The following is a 26,331-nucleotide window of genomic DNA, read 5'->3' as shown; positions in this document are numbered from 1 at the left end:
ATCAACTTCCGGCGTCGTGTTGTGTAGAATTATTACTGTGACTTGTCAATAGAAAATGGGTAAAGATCTAAGTGAAGAACAGGGTAAGGCGTTTATCTGACCCATGTTGTTAGACTTATTCATCTCTGTGATTTCACGCTTCCACCGGGATGTTTTTTTCCACCAGGAACCAAATCGGTACTCTGCGGCATGGAGCTATCCCGGATATCGCCGTGAAATGCTCCCTAAACCTTGTGATATCCTTAACATGAGTCCTACATTTTACCGGGCGTAGCTCCTTGTCGCTGGCACCGGTTTCCCTGATATTACTTCCCTCCTCCATCTCTAGGTTTAGTTGTGGAAGTGTTCCGGTAGCTTACTGTCATTATCCATTGATCTCCTCTCCTATGGGCCAAGGGGCACAGGTGGCCCAGTCGTCTAAGGCGCCGCGATTCGATGTGCAGAGTTGCGTCCCTTGGGCACGCCAGAAACCTATGATTGTGGGTTCGAATACCGGTTCTCCCCGATTATGTTTCTAGGTTTGTCAGCACCATACCCGTGCTCGTGGTTTTCACCAAATAGGTAAACGTCTGAGACCTACATCACTTCGGGCTTTCCTCCCACATTAAGCTGACACACCGCGATATAACTGGAATATTGTTAAAAGCGACGTTAAACCCAACTCGGGTATCGCACTCAATTTTTTAATTTATAAAAATGAATAAGAACTGCTGTTATCAATTTGTCGTCTGCAAACTGACAAAACCAATATTCCCAAAATTCAATCTTCACAAAATTCAATCTTCACATGCCTATCCCTAACAATATGTACTATGGATTTCGTGATATATACAGGTTAAGCATTTTTGGAAATATAGTTTTATTTTGGGCAAGAAATGACAGACTGATAGAAAGCAATGACAGAACTGAAAGTGCATCATCGTATTGTTAGATATATATTTCACGTGAATTTATCATGTGACACTGCCCTTGTATCTTTTCTGAAGTTGTATTAGATATTCCGTTACAGGAGTCTGTTTTGTTCATCATTATCAGATAAATATTTCTCTCTTCTACTGAAAACGAGCATAAGTAAAATGAGATGTGACCATGTGCGCGCTATAACAGGGAGTTGTGATATTTGGTCCTCAGCGATAACTAGTCGCTAGCCAGTCATTGTTTCCCATCACACACCCCTTCACGATACTTAAGGTTGGCCACCCTTTGCCATTCAAACACTCTTTTATTGTTCAAATCAAGAACTAATTCTTAGTGATGGTACCCATGGTCCCATAGTTAAGTGTAGGCTAATTAAACAATTATTCTAGCCAAGCTTCAAGCTTGCAAATCTTGCCCCAACATGTTGCTCATTGAAGCTACAATCATGGCTTGCTCACATTTCCCTGGTCACAAAGTAAGCAAACACAAGTGATGGGTTGAGATGTAAATGTGTGCTGATGTTTCTTTACAGAAAAGAACACCCAGGCATATGCCGCACTGGGCATTGGACTGATCTGTGTCATTGTTGGGCTGCCGTTGTGGTGGAAAACTACAGAGGTGTACCGGGTGCCTCTACCCTATGAGGAGATCACAACACTTGCAGCCACAAAGGTACAAAAGATGTTACAATATGAACTACTAATCGAATAAAAGGAATAATATTTATTAGTGTCCCATACAACATGTCTATATTAACAAGAATGTTAAACATGTCAATCTCTTTTCTCATATATCTCGAGTTGCACCATAGCATTTTATAACCCGGCATATAATGCTGGGGGATATCGTCATCACCTGGTCTCTCTGTCCATCCATATATTGTTCCGGAGTCTAACTTGTAAACCATGGTAAACTGTGAAAGATCTTTCATCTTTGTGAGCATGGTGAGTGTGTGGGGGATTTTTTAAAATAAAAAGGATTTATATTTGAAAAAAAAGACCAAATACCCTAATTTTAGATTTTCTTAAATAGGAAGCACTCATTTATTTTATCAGATTGGATTTGGACTGTGAAGTCAGGGGTAGAAACTAACACTTTTAGCAAACTAGCCCTTATAATGATAGCATATAGGCAAAACCCTTAAAAATGACAAATTTCTACTAGTCCTTATGATACCTTAACTGTTGGCCAGTTTGGCCAGGACTACAGGACTAGTGCCATTTTCTAATGCTGTAATTAAGTATTTTATAGATCAATATTCCTGGTTATCGCCTGTTTACACATTTATGCATCATTTATACAGGTCGTGTCAATGTCCTGGCTCTGTTTCAGATTGAGTACCAGGTCAATGTAGAGGTGATCAGTTTTGCTGGAAGCATAGATTTATCTCAGCTGAGCAAGGAGGTCCAAACAAGTCTATCATCAGGTATAAATGTTGAGTTTTGACACATTGACGCCATAGATATAATATGGCATGATTCATGATCATGATGTTAGGTATTTGAATAGACCGGTCCACAAATGTTAATCAAACCTGAAATTGTATACAGTTCAGCCAATCAGATTGTGTATTTCTTGCGGGACATTGACCAAGGGAGCATTAGTTACTTTGTCGGACATTCAACGATGCATGTGGTCAGTGTGTGTGTAGGCAGGTGCTAAGCTGTGTTGTAGGACTGTGGACGGTTACCGTGTTCGACGTAATAAGCGCCCAGGGCGCTCTCAAAATTGGAAATAGGGGGCTCTTATTAGAATATTATTTTGAATTGAAAGATAAATTTCGTGGTTTATGCTGACAGCCTGAACTGTTTATGTACGACAGATGTATTTTTGCCAGAATTTAATTGCCATAATTAAGAGTGCTTATAACACACGAGTGCGTATTATCATGATTCTACGCGATGTCTTGTGTACATTGATCAATCGGAAGGGTGCCAATTGGGATTGCTCACTGGCCAATATATTAGCAAATATCGCGATGGGTGCTTATTAGAGTGGGGCACTTATTACATCTAATACGGTATTTCTATATAATGATCTTGCAAGCTGAACGTTTAATGTAGAAAAGTCAAGTATCTTTAACATTATTAATCGGTGACTTGACATTGGGTCTTTTGACAGTGTAAGCCTATGTATTGAACCTGCTGGCAGAGCATAGTTGTTTGATGTATTAAAAAATGAATGTTGAGTGGCCCTCGCCAAGAGTCAGGACATCTCCCCGAGGGAAAGAAGTTAACTGACTACAAAAGTCCAGTTTCTACCCTTGCCGAACTAGGCTGGACTTCTGGAGTTACATTTTGGCTGGACTAATGAGTCTATGCATAGTCCAATCAAAATCGCGTAATGGACAAGACGTCCATTTTGTAAACAACATGGATTTCAACGTGCATTTTTCAGTCAACTGCAGGATTTACAAAACATGTGATCTACCAACTGGGCATGGACAGATGTTTTGCAAATATTTTCATGTTTTTATTCAAGGTGCTCAAGTGATTTGATGCACTAAGTAAGGTAAGAGTGAGACCCGTTTTATGACAATATACATCTTGATTATCAGTCAGATTGTCTTGATTCGGCACCGCCATTTTGTTTTTTAGCAAGTGCAAGTGATATGATCATGATGGTAGGTGAAATCTGATTGGTCGGTAGTAGGGACATGGAAGGGACATAACTTTGTAATAGTCACTGGTGGCTGATCGAACCTTGAAATTCCTGCCTAGCTAAGCAAGGGTGAAAAACTGGACTTTTATAGTCAGTTAATGCCCTTGCCCCAGGAAGATGGATGTATTATTGCAATATTCCATCATGCTTGTAATAAATGTCTGAAGACCTGCCACTTTTACATCCCTCTTTAACATTGTATCACATTCTACTGAGCAATATCTTGCTGATATATACCAGCTGCTATGAGTCAGCATTGGTTGAAACATGGATATTGTCTGGACTATGGCCATAGTATACAGTATGTACATTGAGGACGATACTTTGTTGAGATGAAGATGTTTTTGTGACATTATTAATCATGTTAATAATCGTGTTTGTTTCAGAAAAAAGGAAGACACTTATACCAACCTACAGAATATCAGCCCGGGAACCAGTCAATGAAGAATTGGTTATGCTAAAAGTAGCCAGTTCTATAAAAGGTATTAGTTTCTTGTACAAGACCCGTCAAGATCCGGGGTAGAATAGGCCTCAGCAACCCATGCTTGTTGTAAAAGGTGACTATGCTTCTCTTAAGAGGCGACTAACGGGATTGGGTTGTCAGGCTCACTGACGTGGTCGATGCATGTCATCGTATCCCAAATGCGTAGATTGATGCTCATGATGTCAATCACTGGATTGTCTAGTCCAGACTTGATTAATTACTGACCGCTGTCATAGAGCTGGAATATTGCTGAGTGCAGTGTTAAACAACAAACAGACAAACTTTAATACAAAAGACCAGTGGTTCAAAACATCCTGTCACTTCATTCAGACAAAACGCTATTGTTAACAGTTGTTATCATATTCCTGGTGTAGCTTAATGGATGAAGCATGGCTTGAGATGGTAATCCTAGGTTTGACCCTCACAATATGTGATGCTCTGTCCAGAGTGCCCTGCCTTGGTTCTGTAGATTAACAGGTAATTTGTTTATTTGTTTATTTTTATGCCACACTCAGCAGTACTCAGTGGTGGCAGCCTGTAAATAATCTAGTATGGGTCAGACAATCCAGTGATTGACATCATGAGCATCAAACTACGTAACTGAGCTTCAATGACATTCATCAATCAAGTCAGCAATCCTGAACAACCGACCCCCGTTAGTCGCCCTTTAAGACAAGCAAAGGTATCCGAAGATCTGGATCTTCACATAGTGTTTTGAGGGGAGTGGCCCATTTGTCGAAGGTGTCAGAGTGTGTATATACCCGTAATTGGGATAAGATAACATGCATCATTCAAATCAGCGAGTCTGACCACCCAATCCCATTAGTGTACACATCAGACATGTGAACCTGCTCTGGTTTTGTGTGTGTATGTGGGTGTTGTTTAACGCTGCAATATTCTGGCAATACGAGGAATCTGCACCAGCCAGTCCAGTGATTAATATTATGAGCAAAAATCCATGCAACCAAGGTATGGTGACATGCTATTTGCCAAGACACTGACCTGACCACCCAGTCCATCAAGTTGCCACTTCTAATCCTGAATCCCTAAAGAGTATTACACGGAATGTTTTTAATCACATGAATTCTATATCATAATATATATTATTTGGACTAACTGTACGTCGTTGTCTTGACCTGTTGCCTGCACTTGCTAGAGGAGCAATACTAACATTTTTGTGATCAGAGTATCACAGATAACCATGTGTAATTTCTTTGTTTCAGACCTCGACCGAAAGCTTACCAGTCATCTAGGAGATGAACGAAACAAATATTTTGTTGTTTTACTGAAGGAGAAATCCAAGCTGATCACCACAAGAACATTCATTGGCTGCAATAGGATCACTTTCCTGAACCCTGCTGACCAAGGTACGCTGCTGTAACACATGTTGATTGTAGACGTATTGAAAACATACATCACATGCTTTCTGCTTATGTTACTTTGAGTTTGTTGTGTCAGTGACAGCGTGTGAAATGATTAGCTGTTTTGCGGCACCATCAGCAATATGCCAGCTTTCTGACAGTGGCCTGTAAATAATTAACCAGGACCAGACAAACAAATGGTTGATATCATGAACAACATCGTACACTGTGTAAGATGACAGGCAGTCAGCCAAGTCACAGATCTTGCCACTCAATCTGCTTTAGAGCATCGTTAGCATAGCTTGCTTGGAATCAATGTTAGGCAGGGATAGTGTTTGAAATTCTTGACTGCCTCCGTGGTCTAGTGGTAGAGTGCGGAAGGTCGAGGGTTCGAACCTGTCCTTGTCATTCCAAAAGACGTTAAAAGATGGTACTTGTTGTTACCCTGTCTGGCACTCGGCTAAAACTGTATACTGTGTCTGAGTGGGGTATTCATGTTAAACTGCGGCATGGTATCTCAGTGGGCACACACACACGCATGCATGTGCATGTATGTCGCTATATAAGTGCAATAATCTTGAACATGATGTAAAAACCCAATTCATCTCAACACCTCACCTTGAAATTCTTGAGCTGTATGTTTTAAGTCAGGGTCTTTGAAAATTGTAATATGCGCCTAAAAAGTTTGTATCTCCTGGGGTCTGTATGAAATCAAGTCTTCAGTCAAAGAACATGTACAGAATACTTTTTGTCAAACACATCCTCCATCTCCCAAACATCTCTCTGACAGAATTCTTAGACGATCACAAGACATGCCTTGCAGGCTATTTAGTTGTGTTTTCTTGTGCCTGTGACTTCAGAGACCGCCTCCGTGGTCAAGAGGTAGAGCGTTCGCCCAGAGAGGTCCGGAGTTCGATCCCCGGCCGCATCATACCAAAAGACTTTAAAAGATGGTACTTCTTGTTACCCTGTCTGATGCTCGGCATTAAGGGACTAAAACAAAGACTGGTCTGCTCGGAGTCAGTATACTGTGTCCGAGTGGGGTATTCATGTTAAACTGCGGCAAGGTATCTCAGTGAGCTAGCACTATAAATCAGCATCAGTCTGCACTAGTACAAGCAGCTTGGACGCGACGTTAAACCCAATTTCACCTCACCTGTGACTTCAGATGTGGCCACACTGGGGAGGGCGGTGTCCTCTGTGCTGAAGGATGTGATCGTCAGGGAGGCTGCAGTGAAGAAGAGTCTCATCGCTGCTAAAGGGGCAAGGTCTTTGAAGGTAACGAGGTTACCATGGTTACTGCAAATGTCTTGATCATCATCATAATTGTGTGTATGTGGTAAACTGTAAAGGAGGTCGATGGTGATCGGTAATGTACCTCAATATATACTTGGTCCTTAATCAGTGTTAACTTCTTTTGAGTAGTATATATTCTGTATGTGGCGGTCGGGTAGCCTTGTGGTTAAAGTGTTGGACCGTCACACCTAAGACCTGGGTTCGATTCTCCACATGGGTACTATAACATCACTCGCTCGCTCACTCACTCACTCACTCACTCACTCACTCCGATTTGTGTGGTTTTGCAAAACAGATAGCTAGATTGTATTTCCGGTGTTACATGCCCACAGTAATGTCTTTGTATTGGGGGAAAAACATGAAAACTCTTCAACCCTGTGTATAAGACGACCCCCCTTGACAGCCCCCTAATTCTAGGTACAAAAAACTCGCCTTATATACAGCGATGTACAGTATTTCATTTTGTAGCCCTACAATGTCTCCACTGATCATCTGATGTTTGAGCATTTGGCATGCTTGAAAATGTAGTGATTTGTTCGGCTTTTCTGTCATTAAGCATGTTAAACTTGTTTGTTTTCTTTTCATGTTTTTTTATTAATTTATCGTGTTTGATCTGTATCCTGTAACTTGTGTTTTTATTTATTGCTATTTAGCCTGACAAGGAGAGCATGAGGTCACTAAGGTCAACGCCAGGATATGATATGACCTTCACCTTGGTGAACCCTCAGCCAGACATTCTGGACGTACAGTGGGACGTCAAGGCTGGGATTGGTGGTATGTACACTAGGTCCTGAACATACCACTAAATAAAAACATAAAAATCTATTCCCCCTGGCATATTATGCAAGGTATGGTGGTCAGTGGTATTGTGCTTGAATTGAAAGTAACATGCAGTTATTTTGGAATGTTTTACTGATATTGACAATAGCTGAGAATCAGTAATGTACAGAGTTATCTAACTTGGGTGTCCTAGGATCCTATGATGGTCTGTTCGAATCCCAGATTGGTTCATTGATAATGCTGTCAACCACTACTGAACTGCATGATGAAAACTGTTGAAAGTTCATCTCATTGCATCATTTCCAGTGTAAAAGTTCAAAAGTAACACAATTGTGTTTGTGTTGCAGCTTATCTGAAACCTTTCCTGAGTAAGCTGGATGCCTTCGCAGACTTCACCCTGACGTCACAGGTGAGTTGTCAGGGAGTCCAGATACATGGTCATGTGTTGTCTATATATGTCAAATTCGGGAAGTGGGTTTTCATATTTTCACTGGGGGCGGTCGGGTAGCCAAGTGGTTGAAGTGTTCGCTCATCACGCCAAAGAACAAGGTTCGATTCCCCGCATGGGTACAATGTGTGAAGCCCATTTCTGGTGTCCCTCGCGTGATATTCACTCACTCATATTTCCACTGCCACTGGGTAGGTGTTACTCTACTTAGAACAAACCATGTGATTGAATGCTAAGGCTGGAACACATATCGGTACATGGCAGGGTTGTCCCTTGCTGCTTGTGGGTGATGCTAGAATCTGTTGTAGTCGAGTCAGCGTATATGAATGTATTACCTACGAGGGTAAACTTATCGGGGTTCATAAAACTGATATGTGACCTAGAGTCATATCACATCATGAGACAACAGTGTGTTGTTTCCGTAATCTTGGGGCATTGTTGACATCATTCAAATCTTATTGTGACGTGAGGTTGGAAATATGATAATTTTTTTGCAGTGAAGACTGAGCACACAATGTCATTGAGAATATATACACAAGAATATTCATGATCCATGACTTTTTTTCAGTATATATATGTCATGTTACCCCATCCTATCATCAGTAAGAGAAGGGGGCAAAACAGTTTGTGGGAACCCAGCCAGGTTACAGGTTACTGTTCCCGGTTGGGTGTTACAGATCTTATAACCATGTTGGTTGTTACAGGTCATATTGCCAAATCAGGTGTTACAGGTCATATTGCCATGTCAGGTGTTACAGGTCATATTGCCATGTCAGGTGTTACAGGTCATATTACCATGTCAGGTGTTACAGGTCATGTTGCCATGTCAGGTGTTATGGGTCATGTTGCCATGTCAGGTGTTACAGGTCATATTGCCATGTCAGGTGTTACAGGTCATATTGCCATGTCAGGTGTTACAGGTCATATTGCCATGTCAGGTGTTACAGGTCATATTGCCATGTCAGGTGTTACAGATCATATTGCCATGTCAGGTGTTACAGGTCATATTGCCATGTCAGGTGTTACAGGTCATATTGCCATGTCAGGTGTTACAGGTCATATTGCCATGTCAGGTGTTACAGGTCATATTGTCATGTCAGGTGTTACAGGTCATATCGCCATGTCAGGTGTTACAGGTCACATTGCCATGTCAGGTGTTACAGGTCATATTGCCATGTCAGGTGTTACAGGTCATATCGCTATGTCAGGTGTTACAGGTCATATTGCCATGTCAGGGTTACAGGTCATATTGCCATGTCAGGTGTTACAGGTCATATTGCCATGTCAGGTGTTACAGGTCATATCGCTATGTCAGGTGTTACAGGTCATATTGCCATGTCAGGGTTACAGGTCATATTGCCATGTCAGGTGTTACAGGTCATATTGCCATGTCAGGTGTTACAGGTCATATTGCCATGTCAGGTGTTACAGGTCATATTGCCATGTCAGGTGTAACAGGTCATATCGCCAGGTCTGATGATCTTTCTCAGTGACTTTAATGATTGGGTGTCATGGTATCCCAATTAACGGGTCGTCATTATATAGTGCTGATCAACAAATAATCGGTGAAAGGGAGTGAAACATTATTTTTGTCTTTTTTACCTCATCCTTTTTGATATGTACAGTCATGCAGTTCCTTCATATGCGAAGTTAAATACTTATACATAATATCCTGAACTATGAAAGTCAAGACTGATGGATGGAGTAGATGATTGTGTCTGCGGACCTCAATAACCCCACCTATTAGGACCCTGTATCCATCTCTGCCTGTCTGAAGCACATGTAACCCATGTGATATCTCCTCAGGCAAGTGAGTTATGTCTCTGTTCACCCAGCAGTAAAAGTGGGTACCCGGTAGGATGAGATGGTATTGTGACTGTTAACCTTCTAGCGCCTAATGGGCAGCTTGGGTTGTATACTCCCCAGGGTGCTGAGAATGAAAATCGAGGCACACTGATCCATAATGTTTACGCTTTGAGCATGCACCGAGTGTATAGAGGCAAGCTCATTATAACTACACACATAAGTGTTGGTAATCAGTTTGTTAGAGAACTGGGGGATGTTGTAGGTCCTGTACTTCACGGGTCTGGTGCGTCGCCCGCAGAGGAACACGGTGACCGGGGACTCCTTCTACACAGAGCAGGACCTGCCTCATCTCATCACACCACTGGAGTCCAAACTAGGTAAGGACTCATCTTCTGTAGATTCTTTTCTGTTTGTGTTCTGTACAGAGCTGCTTCCTTTAGCCTGAATCCTAGATTTGCATGAATTACGATCCTCAGCATTTCTTCACCAGTGCTGACATGCTGTGATCACTCCGTATTGGTATTCCTATAAGTCTGATTCAGGTTTCGTAACTCCCATAGTTTAGCATACACTTACGCCAGTCGTAGAGCTACAATCGCTTCATGGAAAGGTGCCCAGGTTAATAGAAAGGTTATGGACTGACCATTGGACATTCTGGTAGGGGAGGGGCTGGGATTTCTTTCAAGAAGATAATTTGTCCTGGGGTGTTCCCCCCCCCCAAATAAATGATTTGCTCCAACATGTCCTGAATAAAAATGTGTCATGAACATAATCAATTGTTTGGGATGTTGCTTATAATGTCAGTCACTGGATTGTCTGTCCCAGACATGATTATTTACATGCCATTGTCATATAGCAGGAAAATATCTGAGTGCACCTTTAATTAAAAAACAAATAAAGAAAACGTCAACCCAACATACTTGTATGCCCTGTCCTGTTATGTTCCTGATTGCTTGTTCTGTGGACAGGTTCCCACACCTCCAACAACCCTGCGCTGAACTTCCTAGTGTACATACCCACACGAGACCAGAGTCCACTCTACGTCAAGGATAAATCAGGTAATTGTTGTCTAGTGTACATACCCACACGAGACCAGAGTCCACTCTACGTCAAGGATAAATCAGGTAATTGTTGTCTAGTGTACATACCGATCGAGACCAGTGTCCACTCTACGTCAAGGATAAATCAGGTAATTGTTGTCTAGTGTACATACCGATCGAGATCAGAGTCCACTCTACGTCAAGGATAAAACAGGTAATTGTTGTCTAGTGTACATACCCACACGAGACCAGAGTCCACTCTACGTCAAGGATAAATCAGGTAATTGTTGTCTAGTGTACATACCGATCGAGACCAGTGTCCACTCTACGTCAAGGATAAATCAGGTAATTGTTGTCTAGTGTACATACCGATCGAGATCAGAGTCCACTCTACGTCAAGGATAAAACAGGTAATTGTTGTCTAGTGTACATACCGATTGAGACCAGAGTCCACTCTACGTCAAGGATAAATCAGGTAATTGTTGTCTAGTGTACATTCCCACACGAGACCAGAGTCCACTCTACGTCAAGGATAAATCAGGTAATTGTTGTCTAGTGTACATACCGACACGAGACTAGAGTCCAATCTACGTCAAGGATAAATCAGGTAATTGTTGTCTAGTGTACATACCGATCGAGATCAGAGTCCACTCTACGTCAAGGATAAATCAGGTAATTGTTGTCTAGTGTACATACCGACACGAGACCAGTGTCCACTCTACGTCAAGGATAAATCAGGTAATTGTTGTCTAGTGTACATACCCACACGAGACCAGAGTCCACTCTACGTCAAGGATAAATCAGGTAATTGTTGTCTAGTGTACATACCGACACGAGACCAGAGTCCACTCAACGTCAAGGATAAATCAGGTAATTGTTGTCTAGTGTACATACCGACACGAGACCAGAGTCCACTCTACGTCAAGGATAAATCAGGTAATTGTTGTCTAGTGTACATACCCACACGAGACCAGAGTCCACTCTACGTCAAGGATAAATCAGGTAATTGTTGTCTAGTGTACATACCGACACGAGACTAGAGTCCAATCTACGTCAAGGATAAATCAGGTAATTGTTGCCTAGTGTACATACCGACACGAGACTAGAGTCCAATCTACGTCAAGGATAAATCAGGTAATTGTTGTCTAGTGTACATACCGATCGAGATCAGAGTCCACTCTACGTCAAGGATAAATCAGGTAATTGTTGTCTAGTGTACATACCGACACGAGACCAGTGTCCACTCTACGTCAAGGATAAATCAGGTAATTGTTGTCTAGTGTACATACCCACACGAGACCAGAGTCCACTCTACGTCAAGGATAAATCAGGTAATTGTTGTCTAGTGTACATACCGACACGAGACCAGAGTCCACTCAACGTCAAGGATAAATCAGGTAATTGTTGTCTTGTGTACATACCCACACGAGACCAGAGTCCACTCTACGTCAAGGATAAATTTGGTAATTGTTGTCTAGTGTACATACCCACACGAGACCAGAGTCCACTCTACGTCAAGGATAAATCAGGTAATTGTTGTCTAGTGTACATACCCACACGAGACCAGAGTCCACTCTACGTCAAGGATAAATCAGGTAATTGTTGTCTAGTGTACATACCGACATGAGATCAGAGTCCACTCTACGTCAAGGATAAATCAGGTAATTGTTGTCTAGTGTACATACCCACACGAGACCAGAGTCCACTCTACGTCAAGGATAAATCAGGTAATTGTTGTCTAGTGTACATACCCACTCGAGACCAGAGTCCACTTTACGTCAAGGATAAATCAGGTAATTGTTGTCTAGTGTACATACATCGAGATCAGAGTCCACTCTACGTCAAGGATAAATCAGGTAATTGTTGTCTAGTGTACATACCGACACGAGACCAGAGTCCACTCTACGTCAAGGATAAATCAGGTAATTGTGGTCTAGTTTACATACCCACACGAGACCAGAGTCCACTCTACGTCAAGGATAAATCAGGTAATTGTTGTCTAGTGTACATACCCACACGAGACCAGAGTCCACTCTACGTCAAGGATAAATCAGGTAATTGTTGTCTAGTGTACATACCCACACGAGACCAGAGTCTACTCTACGTCAAGGATAAATCAGGTAATTGTTGTCTAGTGTACATACATCGAGATCAGAGTCCACTCTACGTCAAGGATAAATCAGGTAATTGTTGTCTAGTGTACATACTGATCGAGATCAGAGTCCACTCTACGTCAAGGATAAATCAGGTAATTGTTGTCTTGTGTACATACCGACAAGAGACCAGAGTCCACTCTACGTCAAGGATAAATCAGGTAATTGTTGTCTAGTGTACATACCCACACGAGACCAGAGACCACTCTACATCAAGGATAAATCAGGTAATTGTTGTCTAGTGTACATACCGATCAAGATCAGAGTCCACTCTATGTCAAGGATAAATCAGGTAATTGTTGTCTAGGGTACATACCCACACGAGACCAGAGTCCACTTTACGTCAAGGATAAATCAGGTAATTGTTGTCTTGTGTACATACCGACACGAGACCAGAGTCCACTCTTCGTCAAGGATAAATCACGTAATTGTTGTCTTGTGTACATACCGACACGAGACCAGAGTCCACTCTTCGTCAAGGATAAATCACGTAATTGTTGTCTAGTGTACATACTGATCAAGTACGAGACCACTCTGAGTCAAGGATGATGCATATCATCATATCCAAATTGCGTAGATTAATGCTCATGATGCTGACCACAGAAATGTCTGGTCCAGACTTGATTACTTACAGACCACCATCATATAGCTGGAATATTGCTGAATGTGACTTTAAACAACGAACAAGCAAACAAAACAACAGGCTGTACTGATGGTCCTCTATTTCAGACAAAGCCGTTGCCAGCAATGCATTCTTCAGTCCTCGGTGGGGAGGGATCTGGATATCCAACGCGGAGGTCCCCCCTAACTCCAGTCTTCCCCACCCCGTCAACGTTGATGTCAGGAAGATGATGGAGGTGTTCATCACTCAGATGCGGATGTTGCTCAACCTGCAGGCCCAGGTAGGGCTTGTGGATGGTTAATCAGCCACTCATTTACAGGCAGTCACTCATTTACACTCAGTCACTCATTTACACTCAGTCACTCATTTACACTCAGTCAATCATTTACACTCATTTACAGGCAGTCACTCATTTACACTCAGGCAGTCATTTACACTCAGTCACTCATTTACACTCAGTCACTCATTTACACTCAGTCACTCATTTACACTCAGTCACTCATTTACACTCAGTCAATCATTTACACTCATTTACAGGCAGTCACTCATTTACACTCAGGCAGTCATTTACACTCAGGCAGTCATTTACAGGCAGTCACTCATTTACACTCAGTCACTCATTTACACTCAGGCAGTCATTTACAGGCAGTCACTCATTTACACTCAGTCACTCATTTACACTCAGGCAGTCATTTACACTCAGGCAGTCATTTACACTTAGTCACTCATTTACACTCAGTCACTCATTTACACTCAGTCACTCATTTACACTCAGGCAGTCATTTACACTCAGTCAGTCATTTACACTCAGTCACTCATTTGAGGTCAGTCCATCACTCATTTATAGGCAGTCCATCACTCATTTGCAGGCAGTCACTCACTCATTAACAGGCAGTCACTCATTTACAGTCAGTCCATCACTCATTTACAGTCAGTCCATCACTCATTTACAGTCAGTCCATCACTCATTTGCAGGCAGTCACTCACTTATTAACAGGCAGTCACTTATTTACAGTCAGTCCATCACTCATTTACAGGCAGTCACTCATTTACAGTCAGTCCATGACTCATTTACAGGCAGTCACTCATTTACAGGCAGTCACTCATTTTCATGTTCTTCCTTCTCTGTGTTGCAAGAATGTAATGTTTGTCTCTCACAACATTTCACATCAAGAGTAAATCTCAAAAGTATGCAGTATGACACAAGCCTTTTCTGGCCCACTAAAAATGGATGTTTTTAAACAAAGTAAACTTTTAAATATTATTGTAAACATGATGAAAGGTAATAGACATATTCTGATGACTTACAAGTACTGTGAAATCAACTCCTGGGATGAAGGGCACGGCTACACATATATGATCATTCTCGGGCTACTGCCCCCTGAAAACTGCCACCGTATAATACCCCCCCAAAAGTGGCCTTGTTCTAAAAAAATGCCGAGGTTAAGAAAAAGGTTTGGCTTCTCCTTGCACATGTCTCAAAGAAAAATCCCATCCTCCGGGTCCCAGCTCAAACAGCAGTTGCAGCACCATGACTGTTGCTAGTCTGTGGTACAGTATGTGTTACAATCGTCTTAGCTCTATGATCGCTTTGTGGAATGGGGCCCAGAATACGGGCCTTTACCTACATCTCTAAGAAACCGATGTTTGTATATTACATGACTCTCTGTATGGTTAAAATATTGCAGGTGGCCAGTGTCGATCTGTCGTTTGCTGATCTGGAGAACCAGGGCATCACAGCGTGGGTAAGTGTTGGGTACCTTGCATAATTACCCCTTCAGACGTGGATATGGGTAAAGTTATTTTCAGTAATTCTCACTGAGTATTAGAATTATTCCTGATTGCTCGATCCTTCCAATTGTTCCATTATTTTCATAGTTTGTGAAGAAACCCCTAGCGCCACTTTGTCTCTAATAATAGAAGATGACATCATCCGTTGTCCATGATGTCACAGACCTTCCCTGTGGTCTAGAGGATAGAGCATCTGCTCAGAGAGCGGAGGGTCGATTGTTTTATCTCCAGCAGCATCATACTACAAGACGCTAAAAGATGGTACTTGTTGTTACCCTGCCTCGGTATTATGGGGATGAAACAAGGACTGGTCGGCTCAGAGTCCGTATACTGTGTCTGAGTGGGGTATTCATGTAGCATAGTATAAAACTGTCATTAGTCTCGACTAGTACAAGCAGCCACACACACATGCATGCACAACACTATATACTTGATAAGTGCAATTTTCTTCAATGTGACATTAAACCCCATTTCACCTCAGCTCACCTCACCTCATGTCACAAATTGTTTTATTCAAACAATAAACTAACTAAGCAGCAATCTCCGATTGAGATCAGGAAACCCACATTTTTCTACAATTTTTAAAAGACTGGGTAATATCAAGAATAACTTACCTCTATTGGAACTATGCATTAGTGATTGAGTGAGATGGGTTTAACACCGCTTTGAACAGTATTCCAGTTTTGTCTCAGCGTGTCAGCTGAATGTGGGAGGAAAGACCAAAGTGACAGAGGTTTCAGAAGTGAAATCCACAAGCATGCGTATGGTGCTGGAAAACCTAGAATTATTATCAGGGCGACTGGGTATTTGATCATAGGTTTCTGGTGTTCCCAAGGGAGGCAACTCTGCTCAGCAAATTCTGGCACGTGAGACGACTAGGCTTCCCGTGCCCCCCACAACTCAATAGAGGTGATGTTGTAAGGGTATAAATCAGCATTGTTTTTTGTTTTGTTCTGTGCAGGAGGTGGACGCATGGTTGAGGAGCTTCTGTGTGGAGAACATCGCCACATCGGCAGGGACGTTGTCCTCCCTCGCTCAGCTGCTTGGGGAGATCGGCAACATCGTCATTAAAGATGACATCGGCACTGAGGTAGGTTTCACCAATGCTCGTTATTGTTATACTTAAATAACTTTTTTATTCTCCAGTTTACAAAAAAATGAGTTATGATCAGAAAATGAACTGGTCACATTTAAAACAAATGGTTTGCCCGACCACTCCATCTTTAAAGGATTAGAATAAGGTACAACTCGAAAAAGCATACAAGGTTACAGTGAAATCTGACTGTAAACTTTTTAAATAATAATTGATTAATTGCATTATGCATACATGCGTTTAATGCTTCACTATTCCAGCTATGTGAAGGCAGCCTGTAAATAATCTAGCCTGGAACAAAACAATCCAGTGATTTATATCATGCGCAATGATCCCTGCCATCAGGGCATGTTGACATGCAATCAAGTCAGCGAGCCTGACTACCCACCCCATTTAGTCTCCCCTTATGACCAGCATAGGTTGCTGGGGTCCTATTCAGACCTAGAATCCCCATGGTGCTCGCTCAGTTTAGTCACCCATTATGACTAGCAATAAGTGCCTAAGACACATTCCACCCCAGGTGGTCGTGTATGTAGTTTCTTTCTACTGTAAACAGCTGTTACAGACAAGCCTCCTGAGAACATGTAGGACTGAATAAGTTCAGTACTGTACAATTACTGAACATGACACACTAACACCACACTCTATTACAGTATTAGCATTTGTTTTTTTCCAATTAAACTTGACCCAAGCACATTCAAATTCTAATTTCTTATCAGAGATACCAAAACAACTAACATGGGAACACGATTTAAATCCTGTTTGGACAGCAATCTGGATTAAAAAGATATCTGATTCTAGCAAAGAGTTGAATCCTTTGGTATCTCATGTCAAATGAACAGTCAACATGGTGTAGATCAAAGATGTGTACCTGTATGATAAAAAGGAAATAATACATATATATGTATGTGCATACTGTTGTAGCCAGAGAGTGAGTGAGTGAGTGAGTGAGTATGGTTTTACGCCGCTTTTAGCAATATTCCAGCAATATCACGGAGGGGGACACCAGAAATGGGCTTCACACATTGTACCCAAGAGAGCTCCTGAAGACTTACATTCTTGTGTGCATTTTCATGTGCCACGATCAATTGATCATTCTGGTGTGAGAAAGTCAGTCAATTAAGGAGCATCAATGACATGATAAACAGTCCATTGTCACAGATTTTCAGTCTAGGATCCTGAGAGAAGGAAGTCTGTATGAGCAGATTAGACTGATTTTACTTGAATGAATGTAGTCAGATAGTGAATTGGATCCAGTATTGACAGAGATCCGGATTAGCCAGGGTTTGGTTTTGAAAGATTCCACTGTAAAGAAAACATGATTTTAGGATGATAGTATTTTATGGCTGCCATATTGCAGGTGAAATCGTCCGTGGCAGCCATCAGGGAGAGTCTCAGACAGCTGGCCGAGGGGCAACTAGAGGAAGCGTTTCTCTCCTCCAAGAAGGCCCTCATAGCTTCAGGTGTGTTGCCAACCATGTTATTATCCCCCGCCACAAAGTGGAAGAGGGTTGTAGGAATGGGTGCTGTCCTTCCATCAGTCCATCAAGTTTTGTTTCTGGAGCAGAACTCAAAAACCATGAGATATATCTTAACCAAACTTGGCACATAGATAGGTCTAGTGGTGAACTGGTGCCTTTTTTAAAACAAAATCAGGTTTCCATAGCTACAACTTTGATTTAGACTGAAAATGGCGGTAGTGCTCTTTTCCGTAGCAGCTCTTGAAAACCGCCTTGCACACAACCAGACTTGTCATATTTGCAGGGGAATATGAGGATTTCATGCTTGTTTTATGTGTTTCTCATCTCTGTGCTTGGCTTCAGTGGAAGAAAATTACGAAAAAGTCACAGGATACAAAAGTAAAGTGATAAGTTCTGTTTTGTAAGATGTGTTATTTGAAGTGCAAAAGTGGCGAGATTTAAGTGAAGATCTAAGAAGATGAGGAAAAAACATGCACTCAGTTGATAGGTTGCTCCTTTGTCTTTTACATGGACATGATAGACTTGATCAAATGCCAACTACATTAGAGCCCAACTAAAGTTCTAGTCAATCAGCCATCAAGATGTGTTTGAAATGCATTGAAATGTTTGTTGATCTTGTCCATCAATACATCACGTATATGTAAACCCGCTAACCAGTTTGTCCATTTGATTACAGAGAAAGCTTTCTTTGATCCTTCCTTGCTAGAACTGCTGTACTTCCCTGAAGATCAAAAGTAAGTCAATCCACTCCATCATATACGACCCGTGAAGATTCCGGGGTAGAATTGGTCTTCAGCAACCCATGATTGCCGTAAAAGGTGACTATGCTTGTCGTAAAAGCCAACTAACGGGATCGGGTGGTCAGGCTCGCTGACTTGGTTGATGCATGTCATCATTCTCAATTGCGTGGATCGATGCTCATGTTGTCAATCACTGGATTGTCTGGTCCAGACTCGATTATTTAAACAACAGACAAACAAACCAACCAACCAACCATCGTATACAGACAGCTGTGACATAGCTGGAATATTGCTGACTGCAGCATATCGCAAGTAACTCATTCACTGCATCACTCTGTGGTTAGTGTGAATGGTCAGAGAAGATATTGTTGGTGTTCTTGCTGTGAAGGATAAAGCATGACTCCGAGGTTATGGTCTAGGAAGAAAGATGGAGGCAAGAGGGTATAGGCAATGGAAGACTGAGGACCGAGTAATACGATCAAATAAATAACAGTCAAGAACAAAACAGCTAAGACAAAACTAAATTATGAGATCTAAAATTCGATTTTAGAATTTTGGACATTTGAAATACTAAGTTCAAATCCACCTGCTACTCAAATCATCAGGTCTTACTAGCAAAAAGGAAAACCTCATTCCAGGTCTTACTGGGAAAAAGTAAAACCTCCTAAGAGGTTAGTAGGTTTATGAATTATATAAAGGCACAGAGTCATAATGGAATCGGTCTCCAGCAACCTATGCTGGTCATAAGAGGTGACCAAGAGGATCCGGTGGTCTGATTCGGTGTCTTAGTTGATTGGGTGTCGTACCCCAACAGCGTTGATTGTTGCCCACAATATTGATAACTGGATTGTCTGGCATAGACTTCATTATTTACAGGCCGCTGCCATATTGCTGATTGTGGTGTTAATCAACAAACAAACAATACTGTTGAAATTGTGTTGTGGATGTTGATGCTTCCTTATCAAATTCATAGAATTGGTTTGATGGGATTCTGGTTTTAAATTGTCCCCAGCCATCAATGCCTTTCGTACAAGGAGACTTAATGGATCAGGTGTTCAGATTTGGGCGATTGAGTGTCATTGTACCCTGATGGCTCTGATTGTTGCTCATTATATCAATCACTAGTTTGTCTAATGGATCAGCCGGTATGACGACCCTGTCCATGTTGTTCCAGGTTTGCCATCTATATCCCGCTGTTCCTGCCGATCAGCATCCCCGTGTTCACGTCGTTGGTGCAGGCCGTCAAGTGGTTCCGCAGCAGGAGGAAGCAGAAGAAGGAGTGAATGCACCACCACTAGTCACTATATACTATGCAGTGTCACTGAAACAGGCCTTGGTCCACGGAACCCTTGTAGAGTTATGACTATCAAATCTCCGATTCTTTTAAGCCTTTGAAATAAGCACGAAAGACAATGGTCATATTGTTAAACATAACTTAATGATTCCAATGTTAACAGTTTTAGATTTAGATGTTCCCTAGATTCAAATACTGTCCTATCAAATCTCATGGGTCACAGGACTTTTTGAAACAGTAAATCTCAGAACTGATTGCATTTCATACGATTTTGGCCAATGGTACAAAATGGATAAGAATATTTGACTATGATAGGACAATGATTTAGATTAGCTCACCTAACTGCCTGTCAAGTTTGTTTGTGCGGCCTGTTTGTCTATCGTCTGTCATAGTCATTTCTGAAAACTGAATCTGAATGATTGTTTGTTCCCACTGATGACGACAGCTCAGTTTTATCAAGAGGACTTGATATAGTGCCACCATTACAGAAGCTGTGGAACCAGTTTTGCTGAAATTCAACCCAATAGTTTGTAATAAGTATATTAAAAACAAAGAAAATTCCTTTTTACCAAAAAAAGGTGATAAAATGTTTTTTGTTGCAAGTTAAGAAACATTGCTGAAATGTAGTAACTTGGTTATTCGGCTTAAAAATATATAAAAGAATTGGTTCTCATGCCATGGTTTTTGAAAAATTAGTGCAGGCAGGGGGGTGGGTGTCTTTATTCTTTCTTTATTTTTGGTTGTTCAAACTGGTATGTAACCAAACAAACAGTTGTGTAACCAAATAAAAAGTTTATACACTCAACCTAGGAAAGGGCCTCCCTACATAAATGTATTCCTTGAAGAGTAAAATACTGGAATACAGTATTTGACTACAGTTGGATTTGGAATTATTAATGAATTTTTTGTTTTAAATATGGAAATAAAAACAAAACATGTGGCAAACTTTATGATGATGTGGGCGGTGCCTGAGAACCAAGACTATTATCTTTTTTAGCCTTATCTATACATTTGTTCTTTTTGTATTTTAGCAGAAAATATTATGAATATTAAAGTTGTCAAACAGTTTTGTTAAGTAGCCGTCATTGTAAACATATTAAACAGTTGACTATATAGCCAGGTGAGCTATGGTGCCTGGCACTATTGCACTTTGCCCACAGACATATTGAATTTTGAAGAACAATACCTGATGTAAGAGCATCAGTTCTGACATCCTCGTTTATCCAGTGTAACATATCTTCTTTCTATCATGACATATATCCCGACCCATTCATGGCCATAGCATCATTTGTTATCTTTGTTGAAGGACACAATGCTGAAAATATTCATCCAATCAAAATACACTGTTCTTGAAACAAGCAGTGATATCAGCAATACTTGCCTTGCCTTGTGTGCCATCTCAACTAGAACATAGAAGGTCTTGTAACCAAATGATCCCCCCTAGTTATAGTACTCTATGCTAGACATGCATTTATAACATTCTAAGATTCAATTAAATATGCTGAGAACTCGTTCACATGAGGCCATGATTTCTTTCACTTTAGATCTGTGCAGAACTTTCCGTAAGAAGAGCAATTTTGATTGGTTGTCGATTTCAGGATCTTGAGTGAGAGAATGTCTGTACTTAGTTGGTGAGGTCAGATGTAATGTGGTTTAACGTCAACTTCAAGACTAATGCACTTTTATAGCGTGTGCATGTGTGTGTGTGTGTGTGTGTGTGTGCATGTGTGTGTGTGTATGGCTGCTTGTACTAGTCTGGCCTAACGTCAGTTTTATGGTGCTAGCTGATTGACATACGATGCTATGGTTTAATTGAATACCCCAATTGGACACAGTATACTGACTCCGAGCTGACCCATCCTTGTTTGAGCCCCTTAAATCCGATTGCCAGGCAGGGTAACAACAAGTACCATATTTCAACATCTTAGGTATGACGCAGCCGGGTTTGAACTTCTGGTCTCCATGCGGACACTCTATCACAAGACCACTGATTAAGTCTCTTGGGCTCGAGGACTAGTGGCTTTGAAACCAGAGACCAGATAAACAGAACACAAGTTCCCTTTAAGTCACACCCTACTGTATCAAGCAGGTAACAAGTTCCATCTTTTAACATCTTTGGGTAGGATGTGACCAGGGATCGAACCACCGATCTCCTGCTCTGTGAGCAGACGGTCGGTCCGCTAGACCATCAAGACAATTCAGTTGGTAATAGAGATTGTGATGTCACTTCCGAAATGAAGCTTTGGTGGATAATCGGTCCAGATAATTTATGATAATGAAATAAGATATATACACTGGATAATGTAGGATGCAATCAGGACTGTATTCTCTGGTAATAAGTTAAAGAATATGTGGTTGTGTGATTATGTGAGTATTTGTTGATCTTGTTGAACAAGATAGTGTTTGTGTAAATGTCCGAAGTGTCTGTATGTTTTATACATTGTAAGACAGACTGTGATATCATATCATTGTCATCGAAGTGAACATCTGCACAACATGTATATGGGGTCTTAGCTGTAAGCATGTGTGATTGTTTGAGTAAAACTATTTCTGTGTCATGGCTGCAGGTCTGATGAAATGCCACCTATTGGGTAGTGGTGTAATGATACAAAACATCGATTTACAAGCCCTGTATCTCATTATTGCTTGGCTAATAAAAAAACATTTTATGGAATCTTTTTTCATAAAATTCCTTATTTTTAGGCAAGGCGGTTCTGTAAAACAAGTAAATCAGATCTGTTTTGACCCTTGTTACAGTGATGTCAGGGACGCAAAAATGGGCTGTCCCATCCTTGGCATGATGACGGCAGACACGCCTGACAAATGCTTTGTCTGCTCAAGACACAATAACACTCTGCAAGCCACAGTGTATCGGGTCAAAAATTGCTTAGCATCATCAAAAACTCCAAGGCCATACTCACCAAATGGTGTCAGTGTTAAAATATTCAACATGTTAGCAGGTCTCAGATAGTAAGTTATTTACCTTATATGGACTTTTCTATTCACCATTCCGTGTTTGTTTTGCTGTGAATGTCACTTTTATAGTATGGATGTTTGTATGATTAGATGATATTTTGTAATAAAAAAAATGTGGAAGAAAAATCATTTGTTAGTTTTATCATGATTATCTTTTCAAAGATGTGTACATCTACTCATGAACAGAAATGAGTCTTTCCCCACCTGCTGCTTCCCTTCCACAAGGGCAGCAATACGGTTTGTGAACATTTTGATATTTATTTAATAGTTACAAACCATCTTCAGTACTACACAGGTTTGTAATACCCTTGTAGGGAATCCAGGTTAGAATTGTCCCCAGCATCCTAGGCTGGTCGTGAGAAGGATCAACTATGCAACTCAATTGTAGACACCTCTTACCCCAATCTCATTAAAATCAGACCTTAGTTCTCGCTACCGCTAAACAAAGATCTGAGGACATCCCATTGCGGGTCACGTCAGAACGACCTTTCATCCGACCAATCAGAGCCTCGCTTACCAGATCATGAAAGTGACAGTCGGAATGTGATTTCTAATCATGCAGCCTCGTAAATGTTCAAATGGTCGATAGTTACAGGCTTAATGACTGAATCTATACAATCCAGACCATATATAAGCCATTCTAGAACGTTCTTTTGTTCATGTTTCAAATTTTTAAGCAAGAATTTGTCAAAATATGTTTCGAAGCCTAGTCGCCAATTTGAAATTGGTGCAGTAAAGCACGAGAAAGCTGCCTTCTGATTGTCTAATGTCGACTTCTTGTTAGTAATTCCATTGATCAGTCAGAGTTTGCAAAAGGTCGGTCTGACGTTCCCCGTAATGGGATGTCTTCAGATCTTTATTTAGCGGCAGCGAGAACTAAGATATGATTTTAATGAGATTGGTGGGGAATCCGGGTTAGAATTGTCCCCAGCAACCTATGCTGGCCGTGAGAGGGATCAACTGGTTTGCGTTGGCAGACTCGGGAACTTGGTTGATGGCATGGTATCGTACACGGACAGCGTGGATCACTGTTCACGAGAACAAGCAATGGATTGTCTGGTGCAGACTTTATTATTTACAGGCCTCCACATAGCTGGAATATCTCTGAGTGCGGCATTTAAATACAAACATTGTTTGTGTACACGTTATGTTTCTCCATCATCCATGAATACATAGGGTTGATATGTCGTGTAGTAGTGACATGGGTCTATTTTAAATCCAGGGTAGAATAGGTCTTCAGCAACCCATACTTGCCGTATAAGGCGACTATGCTTGTCCTAAGAGGCGACTTACGGGATCGGTGGGTCAGGCTAACTGACTTGGTTTGTTGTCGATCCCAATTGCATGGATCGATGCTCATGATGTCAATCACTGGATTGTCTGGTCCAGACTCGATTATTTACAGACCGCCATCATATAGCTGGAATATTGCTGTGTTAAACAACAAACAACTCATCAATGTGATGCAGAACTCATGGAAGTCACTCATCTCTCCTCTGTGTATTAGGGGCGGTCGGGTAGCCTAGTGGTTAAAGCGTTCGCTCGTCACGCCAAAGACACGGGTTCGATTCCCGACATGTGTACAATGTGTGGAGCCCATTTCTGGTGTCCCCCGCCGTGATATTGCTGGAATATTGCTAAAAGTGGCGTAAAACCATACTCTCTCACTCACTCTGTGTATGAAGTTTGTGCAAATGGTATTTTAGGTAGTAGTGTACACAAACTCATGAAGTAGTGAGATGTCCGATATACTACTTTCCTAATGAAGTCTTAAGATTCTCTGTTCATGTGCGACCCGTGGGGGCTCTTGGTCAGAATACTGACCAGCGAATCTTCAGCGGATCCGCAAAGTTTTTTAAAAATCTAATGGCCAAGCCACCATAAACACCCCAAAATTTTGGACCACGCTCCATTGAAAAGAAGTTTCAGCTGAAAAGGAAAATATCCATTCTTATCCCTGATGCTGAAAGTCTGTCTGATACAGGTGGAATATGACAGTGGTGTTAGACAACAGTCTCTCTCTCACATTTCACAGATCCATTTTGTATGTGGGTGGTGGGCACCCCCTCAAACAGACTAAATATTCATACACTAGTGTTTTGTCTGTGACAAGTATACATATGAATTGGCGAACAGCTCACCGGTCGTCAAGTTGGGATTTGATCACTGGACGATTTCGTGACTTACTTGGGCTAATGAAACTACACTCGCCATCATCACGAACGATACCTTCTGCTCTGATGCGCTTTAGATGCAGACAGACCAGTGGCAATGCTATCTTTTGACAATGCTTCAGATTTATTTGTACATTCTTTCCCCATGTAATTTATGACAAAGGACATTTCTCGAGCCTGAGAATGTATGATCTGACCATGCTTACCTTGCTGTGACATGTTTATTTGTTTGTAATTAACTTCTATGAAACGACTTTCAGAGTATTCTGGCATTGACTTGTCACACTGACCACTTCGTAATCTTAAGAGCAACACGTGTGTGTGCACGGGAGTGTGTCAATTTCATCGTCATGACCTGCACGTGCACTACATGCGTTCACCCTCTCTACCGGTCACAAATCAAATATGTTTGCCTAAATTCTGTGCACCACCAACTTGTCTCAAACACGTTTTACGAGTTGATTTAACTTATCCTGGATTACCAGTGTGAACATATTACAAACAGAAACTAAAAAAATTATGTACCTATGTACTTTAATAAAAAGAATGAAATCCTAAAAGTGAAAACTAATGAGAACAATAACACATGACAAAAAGTGGTTGAAAGGTAGTTTATTCCAATTACTGTGTGGATGACAACTTCTTCATAGACAATCAGGCGACATTTCTGTACAAGAACACCCAGAGGGGATTCTGGGTTAGAATGGATGCCCAGCAACCTGGTGCTGAGAAGCGACTAACTGGATCAGATGCTCAGACTTGGTGACATGGCTGATTGTAATCATACGTAGGTCATAATACCGACCACCGACTTGTCTCGTTTACATTCCACTATTTACTGGCTGCCATGATATAACACAATATTGCCGAGTGCAGCATAAAACAAGTAAACAATAAAATCAGTAAGGTAAAAAAAAGTATTATTCAAAACATTTCGAGACTACATCAGCATGAGCCACCTACTTTAAGATGGCAGATGACAGAATGGTAAGGACTAGTTTGCGGACAGAAAGCCGCTGACAGAATGGTAAGTACTTGTTAACAGACAGATAGTCCCTAACAGAATGGTAAGGACTAGTTAGCTGACATATAGCCGCTGACAAAATGGTAAGGAATTGTTAGCAGACAGATAACCGCTGACAGAATGGTAAGTACTTGTTAGCTGACAGATAATCCCTGACAGAATGGTAAGGAATTGTTAGCAGACGATGGC

At 41.3% G+C, this 26,331-nt stretch overlaps 1 protein-coding gene across 1 annotated transcript; it reads left to right on the top strand.

Moving 5' to 3' along the window:
* LOC139452562 (GPI transamidase component PIG-S-like) lies at positions 1-23,026 on the top strand. The gene is made up of 16 exons (XM_071234084.1): positions 1-83; positions 1,451-1,590; positions 2,251-2,344; positions 3,966-4,061; positions 5,287-5,430; positions 6,593-6,702; positions 7,374-7,494; positions 7,848-7,909; positions 10,017-10,131; positions 10,723-10,812; positions 13,677-13,849; positions 15,258-15,314; positions 16,322-16,450; positions 17,814-17,916; positions 18,611-18,668; positions 19,849-23,026. Exons 1-16 carry the CDS (start codon positions 56-58, stop codon positions 19,955-19,957), a joined length of 1,629 nt encoding a protein of 542 aa, XP_071090185.1. The 5' UTR covers positions 1-55; the 3' UTR covers positions 19,958-23,026.
* The last annotated feature ends 3,305 nt before the right edge of the window (positions 23,027-26,331 follow it).

The sequence above is a fragment of the Haliotis cracherodii genome, unplaced genomic scaffold (genome assembly GCF_022045235.1).
Source record: "Haliotis cracherodii isolate W230 unplaced genomic scaffold, xgHalCrac1.p SCAF_9, whole genome shotgun sequence".
NCBI classification, from domain to species: Eukaryota; Metazoa; Mollusca; class Gastropoda; order Lepetellida; family Haliotidae; genus Haliotis; species Haliotis cracherodii.
The sequence above is the reverse complement of the archived record's forward strand: the minus strand, read 5'-3'. Positions and strand labels throughout refer to the sequence as shown.